The sequence below is a fragment of the Betta splendens genome, chromosome 8, assembly GCF_900634795.4.
Source record: "Betta splendens chromosome 8, fBetSpl5.4, whole genome shotgun sequence".
Lineage (NCBI taxonomy): Eukaryota > Metazoa > Chordata > Actinopteri > Anabantiformes > Osphronemidae > Betta > Betta splendens.
Window position 1 is genome coordinate 7,708,924 of NC_040888.2, and position 21,791 is coordinate 7,730,714.

The 21,791-nt window shown below is 39.4% G+C and overlaps 2 protein-coding genes across 5 annotated transcripts; both read right to left on the minus strand.

The window, feature by feature from the left end:
* Window positions 1-17: 17 nt before the first annotated feature.
* On the minus strand, window positions 18-14,655 carry unkl (unk like zinc finger). Of its 4 annotated transcripts, none has more exons than XM_029157909.3 (16): window positions 14,497-14,655; window positions 13,629-13,838; window positions 12,055-12,231; window positions 11,429-11,562; window positions 11,165-11,300; window positions 10,965-11,082; window positions 10,717-10,801; window positions 10,377-10,543; window positions 9,968-10,156; window positions 9,292-9,342; window positions 8,996-9,173; window positions 8,808-8,918; window positions 8,476-8,712; window positions 7,768-7,955; window positions 7,405-7,662; window positions 18-150 (listed from the first exon to the last, which is right to left on the minus strand). In XM_029157909.3, the coding sequence occupies exons 1-16, from the start codon at window positions 14,559-14,561 to the stop codon at window positions 145-147; spliced, it is 2,310 nt and encodes a 769-aa protein (XP_029013742.1). In that variant the 5' UTR covers window positions 14,562-14,655; the 3' UTR covers window positions 18-144. The 4 variants fall into 4 exon arrangements, with proteins under 4 accessions (XP_029013742.1, XP_029013741.1, XP_029013740.1 ...); XM_029157908.3 differs by lacking the exon at window positions 18-150 and adding an exon at window positions 1,810-7,232 and having other exon boundaries at window positions 8,808-8,897; XM_029157907.3 differs by lacking the exon at window positions 18-150 and adding an exon at window positions 1,810-7,232.
* A 453-nt stretch (window positions 14,656-15,108) lies between these two features.
* On the minus strand, window positions 15,109-20,644 carry gper1 (G protein-coupled estrogen receptor 1). Its single transcript, XM_029157915.3, has 2 exons — window positions 20,506-20,644; window positions 15,109-19,251 (listed from the first exon to the last, which is right to left on the minus strand). Exon 2 carries the CDS (start codon window positions 18,935-18,937, stop codon window positions 17,873-17,875), a length of 1,065 nt encoding a protein of 354 aa, XP_029013748.1. The 5' UTR covers window positions 18,938-19,251; window positions 20,506-20,644; the 3' UTR covers window positions 15,109-17,872.
* Window positions 20,645-21,791: the final 1,147 nt, after the last annotated feature.

Sequence of the window (21,791 nt, forward strand, 5' to 3'; positions counted from 1 at the left end):
AGTTAGAGTTTGTATGTTGCCAATGCAGCAAATGATACTTACCTGTAGGAAACGTTGGCGTGCATGCATCTGTGTGTTGGTTCTTCACTGGCCCTCTGCCTCCGGGAAGAATATATTATGCAGAGGCAGCCGAATATGCAGGACTCATCCCTGTGGGCAGACACACTATGGCTCATTTTATAATACTATTGTTTGGGGAGTGCCATGTACAGTACTGCATCATTTCAGAATTAAACTTCCCAGTATGCAGCTACAGGTGGTTTGAAACATCAGTGTTTAATGTTATAGGATGATGAAGATGAAAAAGCTTACAACAATAATCATCTTATATGTGGTGATGAAATAGAAGATTTATATATATATATATATATATATATATATATATATATATATATATATATATATATATATATATATATATATATATATATATATATATATATGGATAGCTCAATCGTTAAAGTTGCAAGACTTGTATACGGGTGGGCTCCGGACAGCACAGAGGCACTCATTCTGGCTGCACAGGAGCAGGCCCTGAGCACCAGAGCCATAGAGGCCCAGATCTACCACACCAGACAAGACCCAAGGTGTAGACTGTGCAAAGAGGCCCCAGAGACGGTCCAGCACATAACTGCAGGGTGTAAGATGCTGGCAGGCAAAGCATACATGGAACGCCATAACCAAGTGGCTGGCATAGTATACAGGAACATCTGCGCGGAGTATGGACTGGAAACCCCAAGGTCAAAGTGGGAAACACCTCCCAAGGTGGTAGAGAACGAGCGAGCCAAGATCCTGTGGGACTTCCAGATCCAGACTGACAGAATGGTAATGGCGAACCAACCAGACATTGTGGTGGTGGACAAAGAGCAGAGGAAAGCTGTAGTGGTGGATGTGGCAATACCAAGCGATGGCAACATCAGGAAAAAGGAACATGAGAAACTAGAGAAATACCAAGGGCTCAGAGAAGAACTGGAGAAGGCTTGGAAGGTGAAGGCCACAGTGGTGCCTGTGGTGATCGGAGCACTAGGGGCTGTGACCCCCAAACTGGAGGAGTGGCTACGACAGATCCCTGGAAAAACATCCGAAATCTCAGTCCAGAAAAGTGCAGTCCTAGGAACAGCAAGGATACTGCGCAGAACCCTCAAGCTCCCTGGCCTCTGGTAGAGGACCCGAGCTTGGAAAGTGGATGAGACCACCCGCGGAGGGTGAGAATAGAGTGTGTAGAGTGTGTATATATATGCTACTGTATGTCCTACATATGTCATGTACTGTTATGCACGTCTCATTTACTTTAAAGTCAAAGCACTGACCACTGCAAGGTTCAATCATTTATTAAAACCACACACAGGTCCCAAAATGAATTAATCATTTATTGGATCTTGGCAAGGATTGTAAAGGATGTTCAAATAAAACTCAAGCTTCAGGTGACCTTTGTAAACCGTTGAAAACCAAATGTTTAGTGTTTCTTTTTTTTGGCTTGTTCACTGATACTGTCTGCGATAGTTACGGTGCATAGCTCTTTCTACTGCACCACTGATCCCAGTGGCATTGCTTGAGAAGCTCCTGAGGTCGTGCTACCATCTAGTGGCAGAGAGGATTGAAAACAAACATGAGAAACTTCAACTTGTCTTAAACAGGTATGAACACAAACACATTGAACGTGTGACTAGAAGCTTCAAGTTCAGATTTGGAAAAACTGGGGGGTATCATTGTACCTTCATTAATGTCGTGTTTTCTCTTATTGCCCAAACAGCTTGAAATCAAGCAGTATTTAGGAATTTTATTGTGAGACAGAAATTCCGCACACACTTCAGATGGAAAATTTGCTTTAATTCTCAAGATGATAAAATAATTTTGTGAACTTTGTAAACCATTGCATAACTGTAGTGTACCAATTTAACAGGTGTTAACAAACTATGAAGAATAATACACTACAGAAAATAAGCATTACACAATCCTCAGTGTAAAAAAGAAATTTTAGTATTCTAAGACTTGCACGTATTTTGTATTCACACAAACATTACAAAAATATCAATATACCAACAGAATCATTTCTAAGATTATCAATAAATTCCTAAAGTTTGTCACAAAATAGGGAACACATTTTTACTCTATCAATTTATGTATCCGTAAATAATGTCACATCCCGCTTACATTAAGGTAAATCCTTGAAATGGTTTCCTCAGATATAACACATTCTGCATTAAACCACTGTATTACCCTGAGAAAAATACATTTCTTATATTACGTCGTATCGACCAATGGAAACTTCAAAAACTTGCAATTTGTTTTAGTTCTAATAAAATTTTATTGAATAGCAGTTCACAACTAGATGCTACATCATAATGAATTAATTGCGCTCCATAATATCCAGTGACCTATTCATTGAATATCTAATTTAGAACATTACATTCAATATTTCAGGGCATCAATGTTATCGTTTTAACATTTCTACTGAAACTTTCTAACATACTGTATATGGAACAAGTGCCTCCATATTCAGATTATTTACCTTTGACAACATTTGTTGCACTAGTATTTTTCTTAATTTCAACAGCTCCATACATCATATTCATATACATGTACAAGATTGCATAAATCTTCAGGCTCCATTTTATAATATTAAAACAAAAAGACAACACAACAGCTAACAATAATGCAAAATTGTTTAAAACTATTCAATGCAGAGCATAATGATACATCTATTACAGGTCATTTACAAGATAATTCCTATTTGGTGCTTTTCTTTACAATTTAGATTTTAATACCAAAATGACAAATTGAGACCAAAATTGTGTGTACAATATATATTGCTGAGTTTTCTTGAATGTTTTGGCAAATACAAAGTAAGAAATTTATAGTCTTCGCTTCATGTTTCCAAGCTACTGGAGCAAATCTCAAAGTATTATCCTTTTTCCTTTCAGGTCAGTTCAGGTCTGAATGGAGAAGATCATTTAGCAATTACATTGTGGTCCACAAAATCATTGTAAGGCACTAAAATTTTGATTGTAATTAAACACGTCATGAGTTATAATTTTCCTTATACTGATCATTATTACGTATTTATCAAAAAGGCACGGATATACTTCAAAGAGTAATTGGTCCATCACTTGAACAAATCTGAAAATGGTAAACTGTGCTTACCAAGTGTCTTTTTAGGTAGAAAATTTGAATTGGGGGAAGAGTAGACCACTAGACAGACCAACTCAACAACAAATTACCAGTTTTAATCATATTTGTATCTGACGCTTGTCACAATCATCTTCTGTTCCCTGCAATTTCTCAAAATAAAAAAACAAACAAAACCTAATTTGGACCACAGTGTTGAAAAACAAAAAGACTTTTTTAAAGCACCTTACAGTAAATGCAGTCCAATTACAACAACGTTAAATGCATAACCAGCAAAGTTATGTAGATTATGTAGTTTTGTAAAAATCAAGAAATAAAATTAACTTCAAAACAATAGCGTAGTGAAGTTTATATGGCCACTTCAGAAGCACAAATGTAATTCACATTTGACATCCTTCACTGCAGACAACAATTTACTGACACTGAATCCTCGCTTACGTCAGTATGTGCTAGCCAGTATTGCACAAATCTGCCATAAACGCCAAAATATATGCAACACAAAATCAAATACAAATACACATTGTTAGGATGTGACCCATGCATTTTTGATCATTTCTGCATGAACTCAACTTAGCCTACCTTTAGAAAGAGAAAGAAGCGATTCATTACTATTGAACATGGACGCTATCTATTTAAGGTACTAGGTGATCACTTTTTTTAAAAACTTATTTTAGCTTTCTTAGTTAAATAAAATGATGAAATGTAATACAAACGAAAAATAACAACAGTACAGGTCTTTGGTAAAAAATGGGCTTGTGTCCATTAATGTTGAGAAAAAAAGCCTGTTGTTTACTACTTGGAAAACATACGTCCCACTGGATGAAATATTAAAGCAAAAAACCCAACCCCCAAACAGAATTCCTCATAATGATGGACTTTTGAACCTGGGAAAGCTCCAAAGGGTCAGCGTTCAATTTTTATCCGAATTCTGTTCAAGGGTCAAATGTACTTTTACGATACATATTTGGGCGACTACTAGAATACTACTTTGGTTGCTCTTTAGATTTTCACACAAGACATCAATCACTTTGTTGAATTCACAGGGAAAACAACACTAACCCAACAACCATGTGAAACAAGCTGCACTTTACACCGCTACCCAGTGTAAGTGGTAAGATGCTTTTACTTATCTCAAAAATATGGGACGATCTAAACAGCAGTACAAGTCTGTGACATCAATCTAGGCGATTTACTAAGAAGTGAAACGCAAAAAGATTTACAGATGAAAATTGAAATAGGTTTTAGCCTAGTTCAATGCATATTACAGATTTGAAAGTTTATGAAACATTCAGACATCTAAATGTATAACATGAAGACTACATTAATACCTTTTTAAGTAGCAGCGAAGCTTGCAGAAGTTATTAAGCCTTTACTACACTAAAAATAAGTCAATACAAATATTCTGGCAGTGTGACAGTGCGATTTTTTTCCCCCCATTTTTTAGCTGGTTAATATACTGTATGTCATAACATGCAAGATCAGAAGAGATTAGCCTGCCTGGTAATATGTGGTAATTATAAAAATGCTAAAATACCATAACCTTTCTGAATAATTGTCCTCTGAGTTGCTTAATTGTCATGTATGTAAACGTAAACAATGCATTTTCCCACATTTATAAGTAGCAAAAGGTGTACCTGGAGATACATGGTTTTCTATTGATTTTAAAGCAATAATAAAAAGATTTTAAACACAGTATAAGGTCATTTCATTTAGAGGAAACGAGCACAAAACCTATGCAACATCCAACTTACATGTTACTACGGACTTCTTCATTTACTGCAGATATATTACATTAGAACTAAGTTATTGAACTGCTTAAAATGCACTTTTAGATGTTGCTATATAAATTTGCCAGTCAATGCTTGCATACTCCCAAAATGTGAAATTGGAAAACCTAATTTTGAAAACTGAAGCTGCACTGAAAGAGCACCATGACCAAGGAATGAGTGTATGGTAGCTGGAAGGGGGGAGGGGGTCACTTGTAGGTTGTAGTCAGGACACAGGCACTGACTGATGTTTGCTTCCAATTACCTTCTGTAGAAATACTTAGATTGGGCCAAATACAATGGCATATACAGTATTTATATACACAGACACACAGAGTCAGACACATTAACTCTTCTACAAAGGTAAACAAGACACATTTTGCTGAAAGTGTGTACAGCATGTACAAGCTTCAACTATGTGTGTTGTTCTGACAACTGTACACATAACCTTTTGAAGTAAGGCAAGGCACTTTAGAGTTGGAGGCCGATATGTTCTAGACAAGGTCAAGAGGCTAAATTCCTACAAAAATCACCATTTCAAGGTTTTTAGCAAATACAATACATGCTTTTCTAGTGGCTAGGCTATATAAATCTCTACAAACAAACCTAACTGACTGAAAACAGCCTTAACATGTAGCATGTGCTATGTCAATATTACAGCTGCTGGTTATGCCTAAAATGCATTTAAATTTGCACTTACTTGATTGAAATTTTATAAATCTAACTATGAAAGTAGAAATTATTCTATGAAGTCCTTTTCTATGAAATCTTAACATCTAGAACCATGGCATGATTTTAACAGTAAGAAACATGAAATATTCAAATTATGCTTCACAGTACACACAAAAGCTTCGGACATAAGCTTAAATAGAAACAAAATACAAAATAGCAGACAAAAGAATACCTACAAAGCAGCTTAAAGCAAATGCCTATATACCCTTTAATAAAGTCCCAGGTCAACAAAGTGCTTTGCTTTCATAAGAATTCAAACTTCAAAAAGGTTGGTCACAATATCAATGTTTGAACTGACTGCATCAATACAGACTGAAATTTGGGAGTTTAATGAAATCTGACTTTACCTAAACAGGAACATAGCAACTTTTCAGCATCACTATTTTTGTTATGTGGTACTTGGATAACCTGCTTCTCTTTTTTTCTCTCAAATGCTCCCAAATAAAATTGTTTGATTGTAATTATCTTCCTTATCTTAAAAATCAGCTTTGGGTTTTGTTCATTTTTACCTAATGTCACTAGAGTAGTAGTAGTAGTAGTAGTGGTGAGTATTTTAGCTGGGTTCCACACTGGCTTTTTTTTGCAACTGATATGGCACTAGTTGTACTGAACACAGTGGGCTGCAGTGAAGCTTGCTGCGATAATATACTGATTATCTTTTTCTTATTTCCAGAATGAAAAAAACTATTTTAAATACAGCATGTGGTAGACATGTACTTTCTAAACTATTTTATAACCATTTGCAGTTAAGATGAATATTAAAATAAGAAAGCTTAATTTTTCAAATACTGTATGGGAAACTTTGAAGTAGCTTTACTAAAACATTATTTAGCTTCAAATGTGCTCTGAGGAGACTCTAAGTGCATTAAGTTAAGAACGCTACCTCAGGGGATTAGAGATGGATCCACAGTAATACCAAGTGTAGCAATAAGTATTTGGAATCGCAAAAAGAAAAGCATGATGGTAGAAATAGTGTATTCACTTTTTAAATAAATGAACTGGTCCCATCTACATTTCTTATGTTTAAATTTATATTTACTGTACACTGGAAATGCGTATGTGCATTTGGTTTGAAAACATGTAACTGTGTGTTGTATGTGTATCTGGGCACTAGATTCGTGTCTTAAACATGATCAGTTTGAATTTGGACTGAACATTTGAGAAAAAGCAACACAATGTGATTATATATTCAAATCTGAATGCATGGCTTTTTAAACAGAAAGCCATCTGGTTGACCAAAGTAACATTCATGAAAAATGAGCAAAAACTATAATGAGTGAAATCCCTGTACATTCTCTGATTGACAATACTATTTTTTTTCAGTCAAACCTCGCTGTATTTCAATTTGTTTAGCGACTGTATTAAAACAGACATTGCTATTTAGAAAAGATTTCTTAGTAGTTTTTCAAAAAAGCTAATCCTTTAAATAGTACCTCGAGTAATTTTACATCACCACTTCACTATTTTTGTTCTACAGTAGGGACATTCTGTTTTACTAGGTGCACAATTTTCACATAGTACGTAATGTTGGCAAGGCTGGAGAACAACACAGCGATCATGCTTTTGGCAAACTATACATTTCTTTGACTGAAGCTGATATATTACCTGTTGGGGGGAAAAAAGAATGGATATCAGCTACAACTTAGGAAATGCAAATCATGCAGACTTTTCAGATAAGCATGCTTAATGCCAAAGCGCACTTGCTAGCCTTACAAACAGTTCTGAACCCATGTAGATGCTACAAATGAAATGCTGTGTGTGATCTAGTCTTTCTTACCCCATCTATAAGGTCTAGGTCATTACGCAGCTGACTCTGGATGGAATGAAGCTTTGACAAGGGGAGCTGGTCCAGCTCTCCATAGCTACGTAGAAGAGCTGTTCCAGAAGTGCGACAAAGCACATCAAAGTCCCCTTGGAGTTCTTTCAGCTTGCGCTCAGTTTCCTCGCGTTTCTGTTCTGCCAGCTGCCGCTCTGCTTCGGCTGTTTTTGCTTGTTCCTTTGCTTCATGAGCATCCTTCTGTGAAGCCTCGCAGGCCTGGAAACAGTTAAGTCTTATAATTAAAAATATCCTCACATTGAAGAGGAAATCATTTAAAACAGGAAAAAATGTCTACAGAAAGATAGTGTGTTTACCACTGACCTGTTTGGCCTGATGCCAGGCTTCCTCCCACTGTTTGATCTTCCTCTTGGCCTCATCCAGCTCTCTAAAAAGACGGGCCAGATCAGCACTGCTGGTCATGGATGTTAAGCTGCTGAAAACTGGGGAAGGACTTGGTGAAAAGCTGCCACTTACAAAGTCCCAAATGTTGCTAGCGCCTCCATTCAAGCCTAGATGAGTGAACACAAATAGTTACTGTGTTGAACTGAAATATGTTTTTAAAAAATTTAATTAGGAACTGTGATTAATGGTATTACTTTTTTCCCAATTTGCTCTGTTTAAGGCATGGATTTGTTCTCAAATGGAAATGTGCCACTTTAAATTTTCTTTGTTTCACTAAGTTGTTGTGATGCTATTTCTTTTATCTTTTCTCATGGGAAGTGGAATATGACATTTATTTAGCAAGGTTTCTGATCATACCACTTGATGCACTGCTGCCCCTCTAATTGACTTAATTTTTACACTGGAAGTTTTTTATCCAGATATACATTACAGCTTTGAATAACTCATTAGAAGTACACCAAACAATACATCTAGGTTGAAACACCAGCTCAATATTGCAATCTAGTACAACAATACACAACAATATTGTTGAACATAGTAGAAGTGCAGCGAGTTTAACATTCAGTTTAACATATATTTAGCTTTTCAGCTCAATATAAGCAAGCTGTCTTGATGCTATCAGCTTACCCAGAGAGTTCTGGGAAGAGGAAGTGGGTGTTCCCAAGAGGCCATGTTCTTGCTTGGCCAACATATTTGAAGGTTGATTTTGCTGAGAGACTGCCCCAGACAGAAGGGACTGTGACAGTGACTGGGAGAGAGAGCTTAATGGGGAGGTGGAGAGGGATGATGAAGAATTAAAAGAGGATGATCGTGCCAGGGAGCCAGGAATGTTAACAGGAGCAGATCCGACTAGCACCCTTTGACCTGAGAGAATAAAATCAATTCTATTAATGCTTTTAACCTCATATGAAAGAACAATGAGACCGTGATCAAACACGAGGCAGAAAAGGTGTCCTTACCTGCCAATCCAACACCGTTATCTTGCTCCTCTAACTCCTTATCTAGGGATGCAACATTAATGTCACTAAAGTTGAGGTCCAGAGCAGATCCTGAGGGAAAACAAAAAAGATCTGACTGCCAATTGACAACCAAATAAAAGAGCGACGGTCAAATCAAGCAGTTTACGGTTAGTTTTACATGAACTTACCGATGACAGACTCCACTGTGTTGCTCCCTGGATAGAAAGGAGTGGCTTTTGCATTCATTGTTGATAAGGTGGTGGGTGAAGAACTATCTGAGCCAATACTGGAGGCCAAGCTTGACGTTATACTGGAGGTGAAGCTGGATGCTAAAGGATTTACTGCAGAGAATACAGTATTTTGTGTCTGAAAAGAAAACACAGAAAAATTTTGTTTAATTTACAAATAATTCACTATTATTATTTTTTGTATCAAATTAATGTACAACATGTAGTGTAACCTAATGTCTTACTGAAATACAAACCTGTTTTTCTTGGTCCATGGATTTCTGATCCACCTGCCCCTTGTTCTTAATCTATAAAAGTTTGAATAACAGAAAGTTTCAGTGTAACAAATGAAATTAAATTTTTTTTATCTGTAGAGAGAATTTTGCCATTATTAACTTAAAAGTAATTAAACAAATATTATTAATTACTGTGGTAATTTCAAGTAGTTCTTGAGTGTGCAGTAAGTTTCCTGAATTAAATTCAGGTAGGACCAAAAGGTGTGTAAATTGATTCTGAAGAATTAGTTTTAGTGTAAATAAGTTGGTGGCAGTACTGTGTACTTACATATTAGACTTCAACAATAATATTAAACATTTATTTAATTTATTATTCAGAAAGGTTCAGGACCTCATTGCCTTACACTGTATAGAAATTTCATATTTTATTTTTGAACGCAATAGTGTAATTATTCAATCTGTACTATTGTATAGAAGCTAAAATTAATCATTGATTAAGAAACATAGGACCCCAAAATAAATGTACTGATCAATAATATATGCAAAATAGTATAAAGTTTTAAAAAGAGGAATGACATGACAAATAATGGATGAGTAACAAAAAAAAAGTGACTTCAAAAGAATGATAATGATGTCAGGGCCTGTACTGTGTGTTGTATTGTATTCTTTCTGAAGCTATAAAATGCAGTCTGAGTACCTGATCCTCACGTTCAAAGCCCGGAGCTCTAGGGTAGTTAGACGTCAGAGTTGAGAAAGTGGACAGGGTGGACTCTGAACATAAACTACTGCTATTTAAGGATTTGGGCCTGCTGATGGATCCCACTGGGGATAACAAACTTTCGCCTTCTGAGCTTGGCGTTACAGTTGAGCTATTAGAACATGAAACCTGAGAAAGAGAAGTGCAAATGGACTTAATGATGATGGTGATGAAAAAAAAAATTAAAAAATAAAATTCTGAATTGACTATGAACGTGATGGCTGTAAGAAATAAACATCTACCACTGGATATTGCATCATCTGTTCTTTAACATAAAGTTATGTAATGTGAAAAGACATCTCCACAGCATGGCAGGAAATGTGTCTACTGTTGAACAGGGAAAACATACACTTCCTACTTGTCCGTTGCTACTGGTTGCACTGGAGGTGGAGTTTCCCCCACTGTTCCACTCACTGACTGGACACTCTGAATACTGCTGAGAGCCCAGCTGGGACTGTGAACTTGACTGTATTGCTGTTAGCAATGAGCTCATGGTATCTTCTGTAGAGGGGATTCCTGGTAAGATATTGCAGAACAAATATCAAAGTGAAAAAATCTGCCTTTTCACATGTCAACTATCATTTTGCATTGTCTTGCGACTCTGGTTTAAACATATCACGTATAATACACAAAACAAAGTTCATCATGAGAAGTATATGAAACAGTTTCCAACTGTAACTTCCACTTACTTTCTACATGTGCAAATGCACAGAACGGTCCTCTAGGACAGTATCCAGTTTGTCGCATGTCATTGCATTTGGTAGATTTGTAGATCTTGAAGAATGAAAATCAAATCAGTTAGAATCAGAGTTACACAGTTCAGTATCTGGTGTAAAATCTGCCTATATAAAAATAAAATGTCACTAAAATGCCATTTAACAAAGAAGAGATTGTTACTTTCTTCCTTGTTAGTTCATGGAAAACACAAGAAAATCACCTCCGGATGAAACTGCTGTTCAGTACGAGAATGGCAATACTGGCAACTGTCTCCACTTTCACACTTTGACGGTTCGCCCCATTCATCCCCATGTTTCACACTTGGACAAGGAGTTGACCTGAAGTTTTAGTCATATTCATTAATACATTGCAATTACACAAATTATTATGTATTTTAAAGCCATTAGAGTCACGTTTTACCTATATTTGAACTTGCGAGGATTCCGTCTTCGATCTCTACTGTTGTGGTAGTGGGGACATGCATAGCCCTGTCTGCATAGTCTTGGGGGCTTAGTACACTGATCTGTTTTATAATTGGCTAAAACAAAGTTGGTATCTGCAAAAAATACATACAAAGTTCTTACTTCGTTGCCCTTTCATTTAACAGTAAAAAACATAACTTCATAATAATTTGTACCCTTTACACTGAAGCACTGAATTAGATCATATCAGGAAATAACTCACCTTGCCACCGGGGGTCTTCAGTCAAAATTTTTTCAATCATTGCTTGGCTAGCTAACACACCAGGCTGCAGGTCAGGAATACCTTCCCCTGATCCCAGCTGTCCGTTCTGAAGGGCCTCCTGTGCTTGGATCTCCCTGTGCATGAAGTAAAGTTCATTTCTATTTCTTACTCAACAAAACAAATAATACCAAAAACTTCTTAAAATAACAAACATATTCTATTTTAATACTTTCAAAAGCATAAACTGTCCATCAAACTTTATTTATTTAGCAAGTTAAAGAAAATGTAGTGAGGCATGTGAGTCTGCCAGTTTAAGTAAACGTTCTGTTCAGGAAAGCCTTTGTTTAAAGTCTTGGTATCAGTCGTATCAGCTGACCTGACCCAGACGCTTTCAGTAGCACAGGGCTGAATGGAACTTGTTTATCCAGTATCAGGTGGTTGTATATTTTTTGTGCTAAAAGAAGGGCATCAAGCCGAGCCTTAATACCACGGTCCAAACAAAATTATTATTATTCCGCTAATCCAATAATAACCATAAAAACAAATATTTTGCTGACAATGTGTGAGGCTTGTGGGTGAAATAATTGGCAGGAAAAAGAAAGGCTACTATTTGCTTTGTATGTCACCTGATATCATAGACTGGAGGTCGAAGATCATGTGGCCCATGAGCAAAAGCACAGTGGAGGCCATTCTTCACACAATGCCCTCGAGCATCGGTCTCATGGATACAAGTGCCAGTCTTGTAGTAGCGTAGATGGTACTTGCGCTCTGTGTCACCAGTGGTCCGATGTAAATACGGACAGCTAAGAGAGCAGGGATACGACATTTAAAATAGTAATAATAGTAATATCAATGTAATAGAAAAAAAACGTCTGAACGCTGACGATAACCAACAACAACAAATAAATATGACATTATTTTGAAGAACACTTAAATTCTCATTTCAGAAACCAAAAAGAATGACGCCAAAATGTAGAATGAAAGTGTAATAATAGCTGCATGCATTTATTTTAGGGACATCTTGTGAATTTAGAGCTGAGGGAGTAGCGATGCCCAAGAAATGTATGGGCAACAAGCCTCTTGAATAAACTCAATTTTCCTTTCTTGAGCAGCAATAGTTGCTATAGCAACACATAAGGTCATACAAAAATAGCTTAGACTGGCAGAAGAGGAACTGTAATGACTGCAATTCTTCTCTTTCCATTTGTTAAATTTTTTTATATATTTTTGTCTGTGTTAAGCCCAATTAAATCTTGTTACACTTTTAGGTAGGTTGCTGTTTTATAACATTACGTACAGAAAAAATACTGTATATTTTTATAAATTTCCTGGATAAACTGCAAAACTTAATAACGCATTCTAGAAATTCTCACAACAAATACACACATTGCACTTTCATTTTCCAGCAACCATATTTAAAAACGTAAACTTTCATTTGCAACTGTTTAAAAAAAAGAAGATATGCTGCCGCAATACACTTTGCATAACCAGAAGTCAGCAAGGGCCCTAAGCAGTTTGGTGCCCTCGGCAAGAGCTTCAACATCCTGGTGTAAGTCATCACTAAGCCAACATGTTATTGTTATCATATTTTTATCTCTTGTAATGAACTTGTAACAGCAAAAGCATTAGCAAAATCAGCTACAAAAATACCTTCATACAACTGTCTATTACTATAATTCCTAGTAAAACATTTTTTAAATATTTAAAAACAAAACTTTTTACTTGAAGTTTACAAAATTAGAATTGCTTAGGTTCACCTAATTGTAGAACTGGCCCTGCCAAAAGTTTATACTCTCTGTTTAAGTCCAGTTAAGCTCATGTATATATAAATACCATTACATGGAGCACTTCCTTAATGCTGCGTTACATAACAACAAAATCAAGCATAAATAGAAAGCCAGCCATTTTAGAGCTAAACTGCAGAGGTTTTGTTCAAACAACACAAAGGGCAAAACTTTCATTGAGTTTATTTCACTCTGAAAAAATGCTCCTACACAACTTTTCCAGATGAGCACTCATCTGGAAGTTATTTGCGAGAAGCCAACGAAACACTCAGCTACTACCACTAAAATGTGTCATCAATTGCACTGTCAAAGTGCTGTCACCCTTATCTCGACCACATTAGCAGAACATCTGTCAGCAGCTGCAGCATAGTAAGTAAGTAATTATGGCGGTTGTAATGACTGAATGTGGAACTTACTCATCTCCATCTGGGCAGATGCCTGTGGTCTCATCATATTTGGTGCAGTACACGTCGGGGCTGTAGTTAAATGTTCCGTCTCTCCTCCTGATGGGACGTCTTCGCCGCTGGTTAAGGAAATGCCAGTGAAAGCACGTAAAGGGTCTGTGCTGCGTACACTTGTGCTGGAGGAACAACGGGCACTGCTCTGTCCTGAACTCCTTCAAGTATCTGAAACACCAAAGGCAAACGGAAATGCAGCAGCGGGAAATCGATTTTTATTACAACTACAAATCACGAGACGAGTCGATGGCGGAGGAAAAAGTTCAGAAGCTGCGTGGTGCCGTGTTATGCAGCTAGTAGTGCAGGCTACTCCACAGCCTGGGTCACTAGCGTTAGCCCGGTATTCAGAGAGCTAACTGCGCAAGTATTGTGACGTACAGCCAATTGAAAGTCCCGGAGCATACGTCTACAAATGTGCGTAGTAGGAGGGAACTCAAAATAAGGCCGAGCTATTTACAAGCAGACTGGTTAGCGAGTTCCTGGCTAATCATGTAGCAGACCAAGCTGACGGCATATTATTCAACGGGTAATTCAAAACAATTCTCTCAGTCTGTACAACAACCGGAAGCGACTTCGTTAAAGACTGGTTAGACAATTAAGCGACCAAATATGTCCGTGTTTGCTACATGGGGGCTGTTGACGTTAGCGCGCAGTGGCTGCTGGCTATGCAACGTTAGTCACAAAGCCAGGAAAGCACCATGTTTTAACGCACACACAAGAGTTGAGGAATGCAAGAAATTCAAACGCGCGTGGATGCACGTGCGATAAAACATTTTGGACAACGACAGACTTAGTTGTTTTTTTTTTTGCAAGCAGCTTTACTTACGTATAGTGGGTAGGTTTCTCGGTTTGAGGAGACGCATTGGCCGCCGTTTTCGAAACCGACGGCATTTTCAGTCAAAACAATATATTGCGCATGCGCTCGGTTCTGTTGCTCGCGTGCATGCACGTCCGCCTGCACACAAGTGCACTGCAAAACACGAAGCAGTGACGCAAGGGGGGCGCTGCAAAAACGAAACGACGACACGTGACACACCTCTGACAATGTTTATGTTGCTGTTGCTCGCGCGCCTACCGATTAAAACGGAGAATATATTACATCAGAATGTATCCTGAATGTATGGCAAGTTAACCAAGATAAAGTGTAGGTTTCATGTACGTATTCTTGCAGATTTGATGGTAATGTGTGGTAATATGTGCAATGTTTTCTTGATTAGCATCTTACTTGTGGTCAAGTTATCTTGCAAATGCACTTCATAGTACAAAATAATACGTACTTCAATAATTTAATACTATTTAAATGCTTCTTCTCATTTAAAATAAACTCAATGACATATCTTGGTAAACATATTTTTATATATGAATATTTATGTATATATGCCATTTTGATATCGCAAACCTACTTGCAATAATCAATTTGAGGCGTCAGCTTTTTTCTGTCCTTCTGCATGTAGGAAGCTAATCTGTACTATCAGTTCTTTTTTGTCCTGTGAACGATTTTAATTTACAAATGCAATTATATGTCTAATCCAACATTCATCTGCTAAGGTCAACGGAGTGCACGGCCTTATAATTATGCATGTGCTCCTCTCTAGCCTATTGTAATTACCTTGACAAGCCCCATCCCTCCTCAGTGTACCTTTCTGATGAAAACACAAACAGACAAACATTTATTCACACGTTGCATGTAATAAATAGGGCGGCTTTTATGTCTGTTTCTGTGGCAACATTTCTCTTTCCAATAAAAAGTACCATTATTTCCATTATACTATTTCTCTAGATTACATTCTTATCATCATTTAGTTATGCAAATATCACCGATTTAAAGATGACCAGTACAAGATTAGATTAGGTTATGTTGCTCTTTCGTCACATAATAGTTGCTTGTAAGATAATTCTTTATTCAGCATCATCCGAATTAAAGATTGTGGATGTAAACAAGATGGAAAGTCACACCCCTCTTCTCTCTGTGACGTCAGTCACAACAAACCTTTAACCTCACTCAGTAATCTCAGCTGTACACACAGTCCCCTGTCAGTATCTTCTCACAGCCTCAGATCTCCAGTCGTGTGTGTAGCGTGTAGATGTGTGCATGTGTGATGTAAAGACGGCCCTTTGCGTCTCCCTCTGGTTTGAACTTGGTGGGTCCTGCGCTCTGGTGTCTAGGGGTTGCTTGTTTATATCAATGAACTTGACAGCCCTCATTGCATTATTACTGGCCCGTCCTCGTGCTGTCTGTGGCTTTGGGGGAACCAGCTGTTCGTCCAGAAGATTCTAGTCTTCACACGTCAAACTAACACAAACAAAATGCAGAAACAGAATCTAATGTATACTTGGAACAACTTTTTTTATCAAACCATGAGAAGCAGAACATGCTGAGAGTTTTAATGGGATGGGAAGTAAATAAGTCATGGAAAAATCACACAAAATAATCTTTAGTAACCTGTACCACATGTTTTGCATTTTTGCCGTGCTCTGATAAACAATCGCTCAAACAAAAGTTAGCTCTGTTTCCCAGGCTGCTGAGACTATTACAGCTGGAATAACATTTTGTGGTCTGGACTCCTGGTTTTCCCATCCGACAGCAAGGCAGGATGATACACAAACACAGAACAAGTTCACCACAATGTGGCAGTACCCCAATTTTTAAGTCCAAAAGAACAAGCTTCATCTCAGGTCCAATCTGGTTCCCGTGACTTTTAGACCTCGTCTTAACGTTTCTTACACACAAAACGACAGATCACATAGAAAGTGCTTTGAATTTGTAATAACACATACTGTAAAACAAATACTTTGCAAAAGCTCATGACAGGTTTCATGGACCCTCTAGAGTCTGATGCAACACAAATGTAGTGCACCAGTGCAGCTTGGTCATTTGCAGCATCTGGAGGTGTAGTTATTGATATAACTAAATATATTATAGACTTCCACTGGTGTAGTTCAGGATCACAAAAATTTAAATAAAAACAAATAACACGCAAAAGTGAACTAATGTGTATTGAAATGAGAACCTTGAATGTCACACCCATTACCTTAATGCGATGGCGGCCATTTCTTTTTTATCACACTCCTTATGTTATGATAGATAAGAACAAACGATTAACAAAGCTTCATATTGTCACCACTGAATTATGTGTTTACCCAGTTCCACCCCCTTCTGGCAAAACAACACCTGCTACTTTGCGCCTTGTGCCATAATGCTAACGTGAACTGACAAGTGGCCATAAATCAGCCGTTTGTCATTCCTACATTAACTGCGACACATTCTGTCTGAAAAAAATGCATCCTGCACTGCATATCTTCAACTCAGAGATTCAGCATGAACAACTTGTCGTGTAAATAAGCCGTTGGCTACATCATTTTTTCAATAACGCACAACTCACATTATGTGATTAATCTCTTTTTCGTTGATTTGGATTCAAGCCCTTTTTTTGTTTGTTTTCCCATGTTAAATCTTCACCTCTGCATGTTACACTTAAGGACCTGGCTTTGACTTTGGTCTGATGGATGCCTTTTCGCTTTCCCCGCTTACCTGTGAGCTTTTACTCCAGCATCCAGAGCCATGCTGATCAGTTACCTGCATATTCTCACTCGGTGGCAGCCGCCATCGGCCCCATCGCCCCCCATGACCCCTAACAAATGGACGTGCACGCGGACGCTTGCGCCTCTGAAAATGGGCAGCCTGATTCGATTTGACGCCACACAGTGTTTCCACTACGCAGGCGGCCTTCGATATCTGTCCAGGTCGTCCCACGCGCCCAGAAAAATGCAAAATGTTTCATTACTGCCCGTGGTGCACAAAATCATTCTCCTCTGGGACTCGTCCATCCATTAATTACCTCTGCACTGTACACGCTCTACTCCCAGGGCAGACGCTGACATTTTGCTCCTCATTTTATTTATTGTTTCCTGCTTCGCCTTCTGGAGGAAATTGTGAAGAAATGATACAACCAAATACAATCAGCATGCAGATAAACATGAGCACAGTGCTGTATGTGCTCTACTTAGAGATAAACATTTATGTCCCTTGAAGATGCATTCCTGGTGCTTTTTGTTATTTTTTTGTTTTGTTTTTTTGTTCAGAAAGTGAGCTGCTAACTGAGACAACTATGATGCGAAGCGAAGAAAAGGAGAGTTCACGAGCGCTGAGGTCATATTTCACACTGGGCGATACACGTTTTGTGGATTCCGCAGCCGAGTAATCACACCTCCGATACTTTGCTCCGGACGGGAAGGTGCAAATTAAGGCTGTGGTGGCAGAAGCGGTTGACGACGGACCAGCCGGCCTTCTGCTTTATGAACAGGCGCAGCTTGTCCTGGAAGGTTTCTCCCAGGAAGCTGTAGATGATGGGGTTGAGGCAGCTGTTGGAGAAAGCCGCCAGGTTCACAATGTGGCCCGTCAGCGGGTAGTCGTGCCATAAGGTGGTAGCAGTCCGCTGCGACGGGTCGGCCGTGCCCTGCAGGAGCTGGATGCTGATGAAGACGTTCTCCGGCAGCCAGCAGATGAAGAAGACCAGAACCACCACCACGATCATGCGCAGGGCCTTCTGCCGCCGCGGCCACAGCCCCCGGTGCTTCTGGGCCGTCATGAGGACGCGGCCGATCAGGGAGTAGCACAGCCCGATGATGGAGAAGGGCACCAGGAAGCCGAAGGTCACCTCCAGCCACTGGATCTCGAAGACGTTGGCGAAGCAGAAGTGCACCTCGCCCCTGTGCTGAGTCTGCACTATGGTGAAGGGCAGCAGCGTGGCGATTATGGAGGCCATCCAGATGAGGCCGCAGCTGAGCTTGGCGTGCTGCATAGTCCGCAAGGAGCTGCTGGTCATGGAGCTGGCCAAGGCCATGTACCGGTCGAAGCTCATCCACGTCAGGAAGAAGATGCTGCTGTACATGTTGACCTGCAGGAACAGGGACATGAAGGTGCAGAGGACGGCGTAGTCGTAGTAGCGCTCGTTGAGATTGAACACCTCGATGAGGGAGTCTGCAACCAGGATGAGGTCGGCGATGGCCAGGTTGACAAAGTAGAGGTCGGGGATGGTCATCTTGTCCCGGTGGTTCAGGTTCACCACCAGGATCAGGATGTTACCGATAAATCCGATGGGAAACAGGAGGATGGTGTAGAGGCAGGACAGGAAGAGGCCGATGACGTAGGACTGGTACTTGTCGGAGTTGTCGGTCAGCTCCGTGGTGTTGTACTTGTATGAGCTGTTCAGCTGCTTTGTGCTGTTAAGATATATCCAGACCAAGGAGATTTTCTGCACTTCCATGCTGAATACTTGAATCGCTGACCACACGCGCGTGACCTGGAGCTGCTACATCGTTCGACTGTGAGGGAAAGTCATGGATGCGGAGTTGGCTAGTTCATGGCTAGTTCGGCCCCATGCTGACCTCAGAGTCCACCCAGCACAAGGCTCCGGACCTGCTCCGTGTCCAAGCATCGACGCTGGCGCCTCGCGTCCTCCGCTCCGTCACAACTCCTCTTCTGAGTCATTTGATGTGAGCGTTGTTTTGCGGCCGAGCGCACGTGGGTCATTTATTTAGCGAGGCACGACCGGAGGCGCTTTCCCCCGTGACACCTGAGCTGCGCAAGGAAAAAAAAAACACACACAAAGGACAAAAGCGTGAAATGCACACAAAGCAAACAAACTGCCAAAAAGCCCAACCGAAGCCAAAGACGTGGATCTCAGTGCAGAAAAGTTCAAATCTGAACCCAGAGCAGCATGGTGCTCTTTTCACAAGTCAATAAAAATGATATTTTTTAGATTAAAGTATTAAATAAACACATCTGAAGGTGCTGTACATGGATGAAAGTAGGCACATTAACATTCAACCTTCAGACTTAAACAGATGCATTGAAATCCTCCGTAGAAATCCTCGACCGGTCTGGGCTCACTCAAACCGGTTTGTCTGGACCTGACTATTAATTGGAGAGATGAAAACGTGTTTGCGTTCATGGACCTGTGCGTAAACTTCAACCAGAACCCAATAAATGTTTGTCTCTTTTCCGTAAGCTGTTGCACTACAAAGCGCCTCCAGGCTGTTGCTACTATTTAACCTTGTTCAGCCGTTAACGCCTTGAGGACCTGCTTCTGTGGAGCTGTTTCCTCAGAGGGTTAACACTCGACGTGATAATGGCCTTGACGGCGCCAGACTTTATGAAATGGGCCTTTTTTTTCAAATTTGAAACCTAAGACTCCATTTGATAGAAAGGCAGCGATGTTATTATTCGTGTTAACTGCACCAGAGGAAGACTTCCACAACTATCATTTATTTTAATAGCAATAAGCAGAAAAAAAGCTAAGAAAAATTTCATCAGAAATCTATATATGACTTCTGTCTTCAACCTTTCTCTGAATAAAAATCAAAATATGAAACATGTTAAGAGCAACAACCTAAACTAAACTTTTCAGGACACATAAGCTGTAAATCATATAAGACTGTAATGTTATTTGATTTAATGTCATGTCTAGGTTATAGTTATATATATTCTAATTTAAATACTATTAGGGAAATATTTAGAAATTATCTCTTATCATCCTAATGGATGTTTTAACCTTTTTTAATTCTGCTGTTGTTGGTTTAACCTTGTTAAACTCACCGAGACATAAAATTATGCAAAAGACACTTCTGGGAAACTATGTGGACTAATATACAAGATGTTATGTAATTGGATTCCACAAGTTTAATTCTGCATCATGCTAAAATTAGAAACATATTTGTGTAAAAGAATAACTCTGCACAGCAGCATCACCTCTAACTGATGTTTTGAGGATTCTACCTGACATTCACATAAATCACACATAAACCTCTGAAATAACATAAAAGCAGCACTTACCTCAATTTGACATTTGTTACTACTTCATGCTTGTCCGGCTCAAAAGTCAGGGAGCCACAGATTTGCAAAACCCCGTCCTGGCTCCGCTTGTGTACCACCTGCTGTTTGGCCCAACCCTATCTGGAGAGGAGAGGAGGGTGGGAGAGGCAGCGAGCGCAGAGATGATCCGTCACCCGCGGTTTCTCACTGAGCTTCATCAAATTCCCCTTTATTCTCCACCCCGTCTGCGACTCCTGGTACCGGATCATCTGTTAAAATGACCCAGGACCTGAGCTGGTTCCAGCACGAAGCCAAAGTTTGTACAGCAAATAAGTCGAATGCGGCATTTGACCTGATGTGGATGTGTCGTCATGGAAACCACTTTTATGTTGTTCCGTGTTGTTCACCTTGGTGTGTACCTTTAGTCTGCATGCGACCTTTCTCAGGCTTTCCATCAGGATGTTTGTAACATAGCTAATGATCAGTTCATATCACTGAGTCCCACGTAGAACAGAACACAATGAGCCATGCTTATTTAATGTTCACTGTCAATATGACAATTACGCTCAGATAAGGCGTTAAACCGGGGAGCTTTCACTCCCAATAACACAGAAACACAACAGACTCTTGGCTCCTGGGTAACATTAACATCATTTGCACTAATCTGTGTGTCCAACCTGGGACTATGGAGACCTGCACTATATGATGTGGTGTTGGTTAGTGTAGAGTCTCACTGGCAGCCAGACTTACAATAATCATAGACAAAGGAGCAAATATAATGACATGGAACCACTGCAAACTGAACTTGATCATTAAGAGGAACTAAAACTGGAGTAAATCTAATAGGTAATAACGCAGGACAGAGAAGAAGAGTGTGTGTCCAGCACAACCAGAGGAATTTCTCCTTTTACTCTAGGGTCTGTGTTTGATTGACAAGATCACATCTTTCAGAGACATCTGCCAGGTGGAGGATGCAGCTATTTCAGCATCACTCTGCTCCGGCTCTTGGCCTTGAATCTGATTGCAGCAGCCGGTGGGGTTCTGACCTTTCCTCAGTCTCGGTACAAGGAAGTTCAGATCTGTCTCGATTGATCCTAAGGAAAAAGTAGCAGTTCAAACCAGGCTGGCAGTGATTTGCCCTGGGTCTTTAGTGAAAATGTGCCGAGCTACATCAGCGTTGGTAAAAGCAGGTTACAGTCAAGTAAAACAAAGATGATACCAGATGTGACGTTGTCTTAATTTAGAAACAGGGTAAAATAAAATTATAATGTAAAATGAATATTAACAAAACATGATGTTTCATGTCT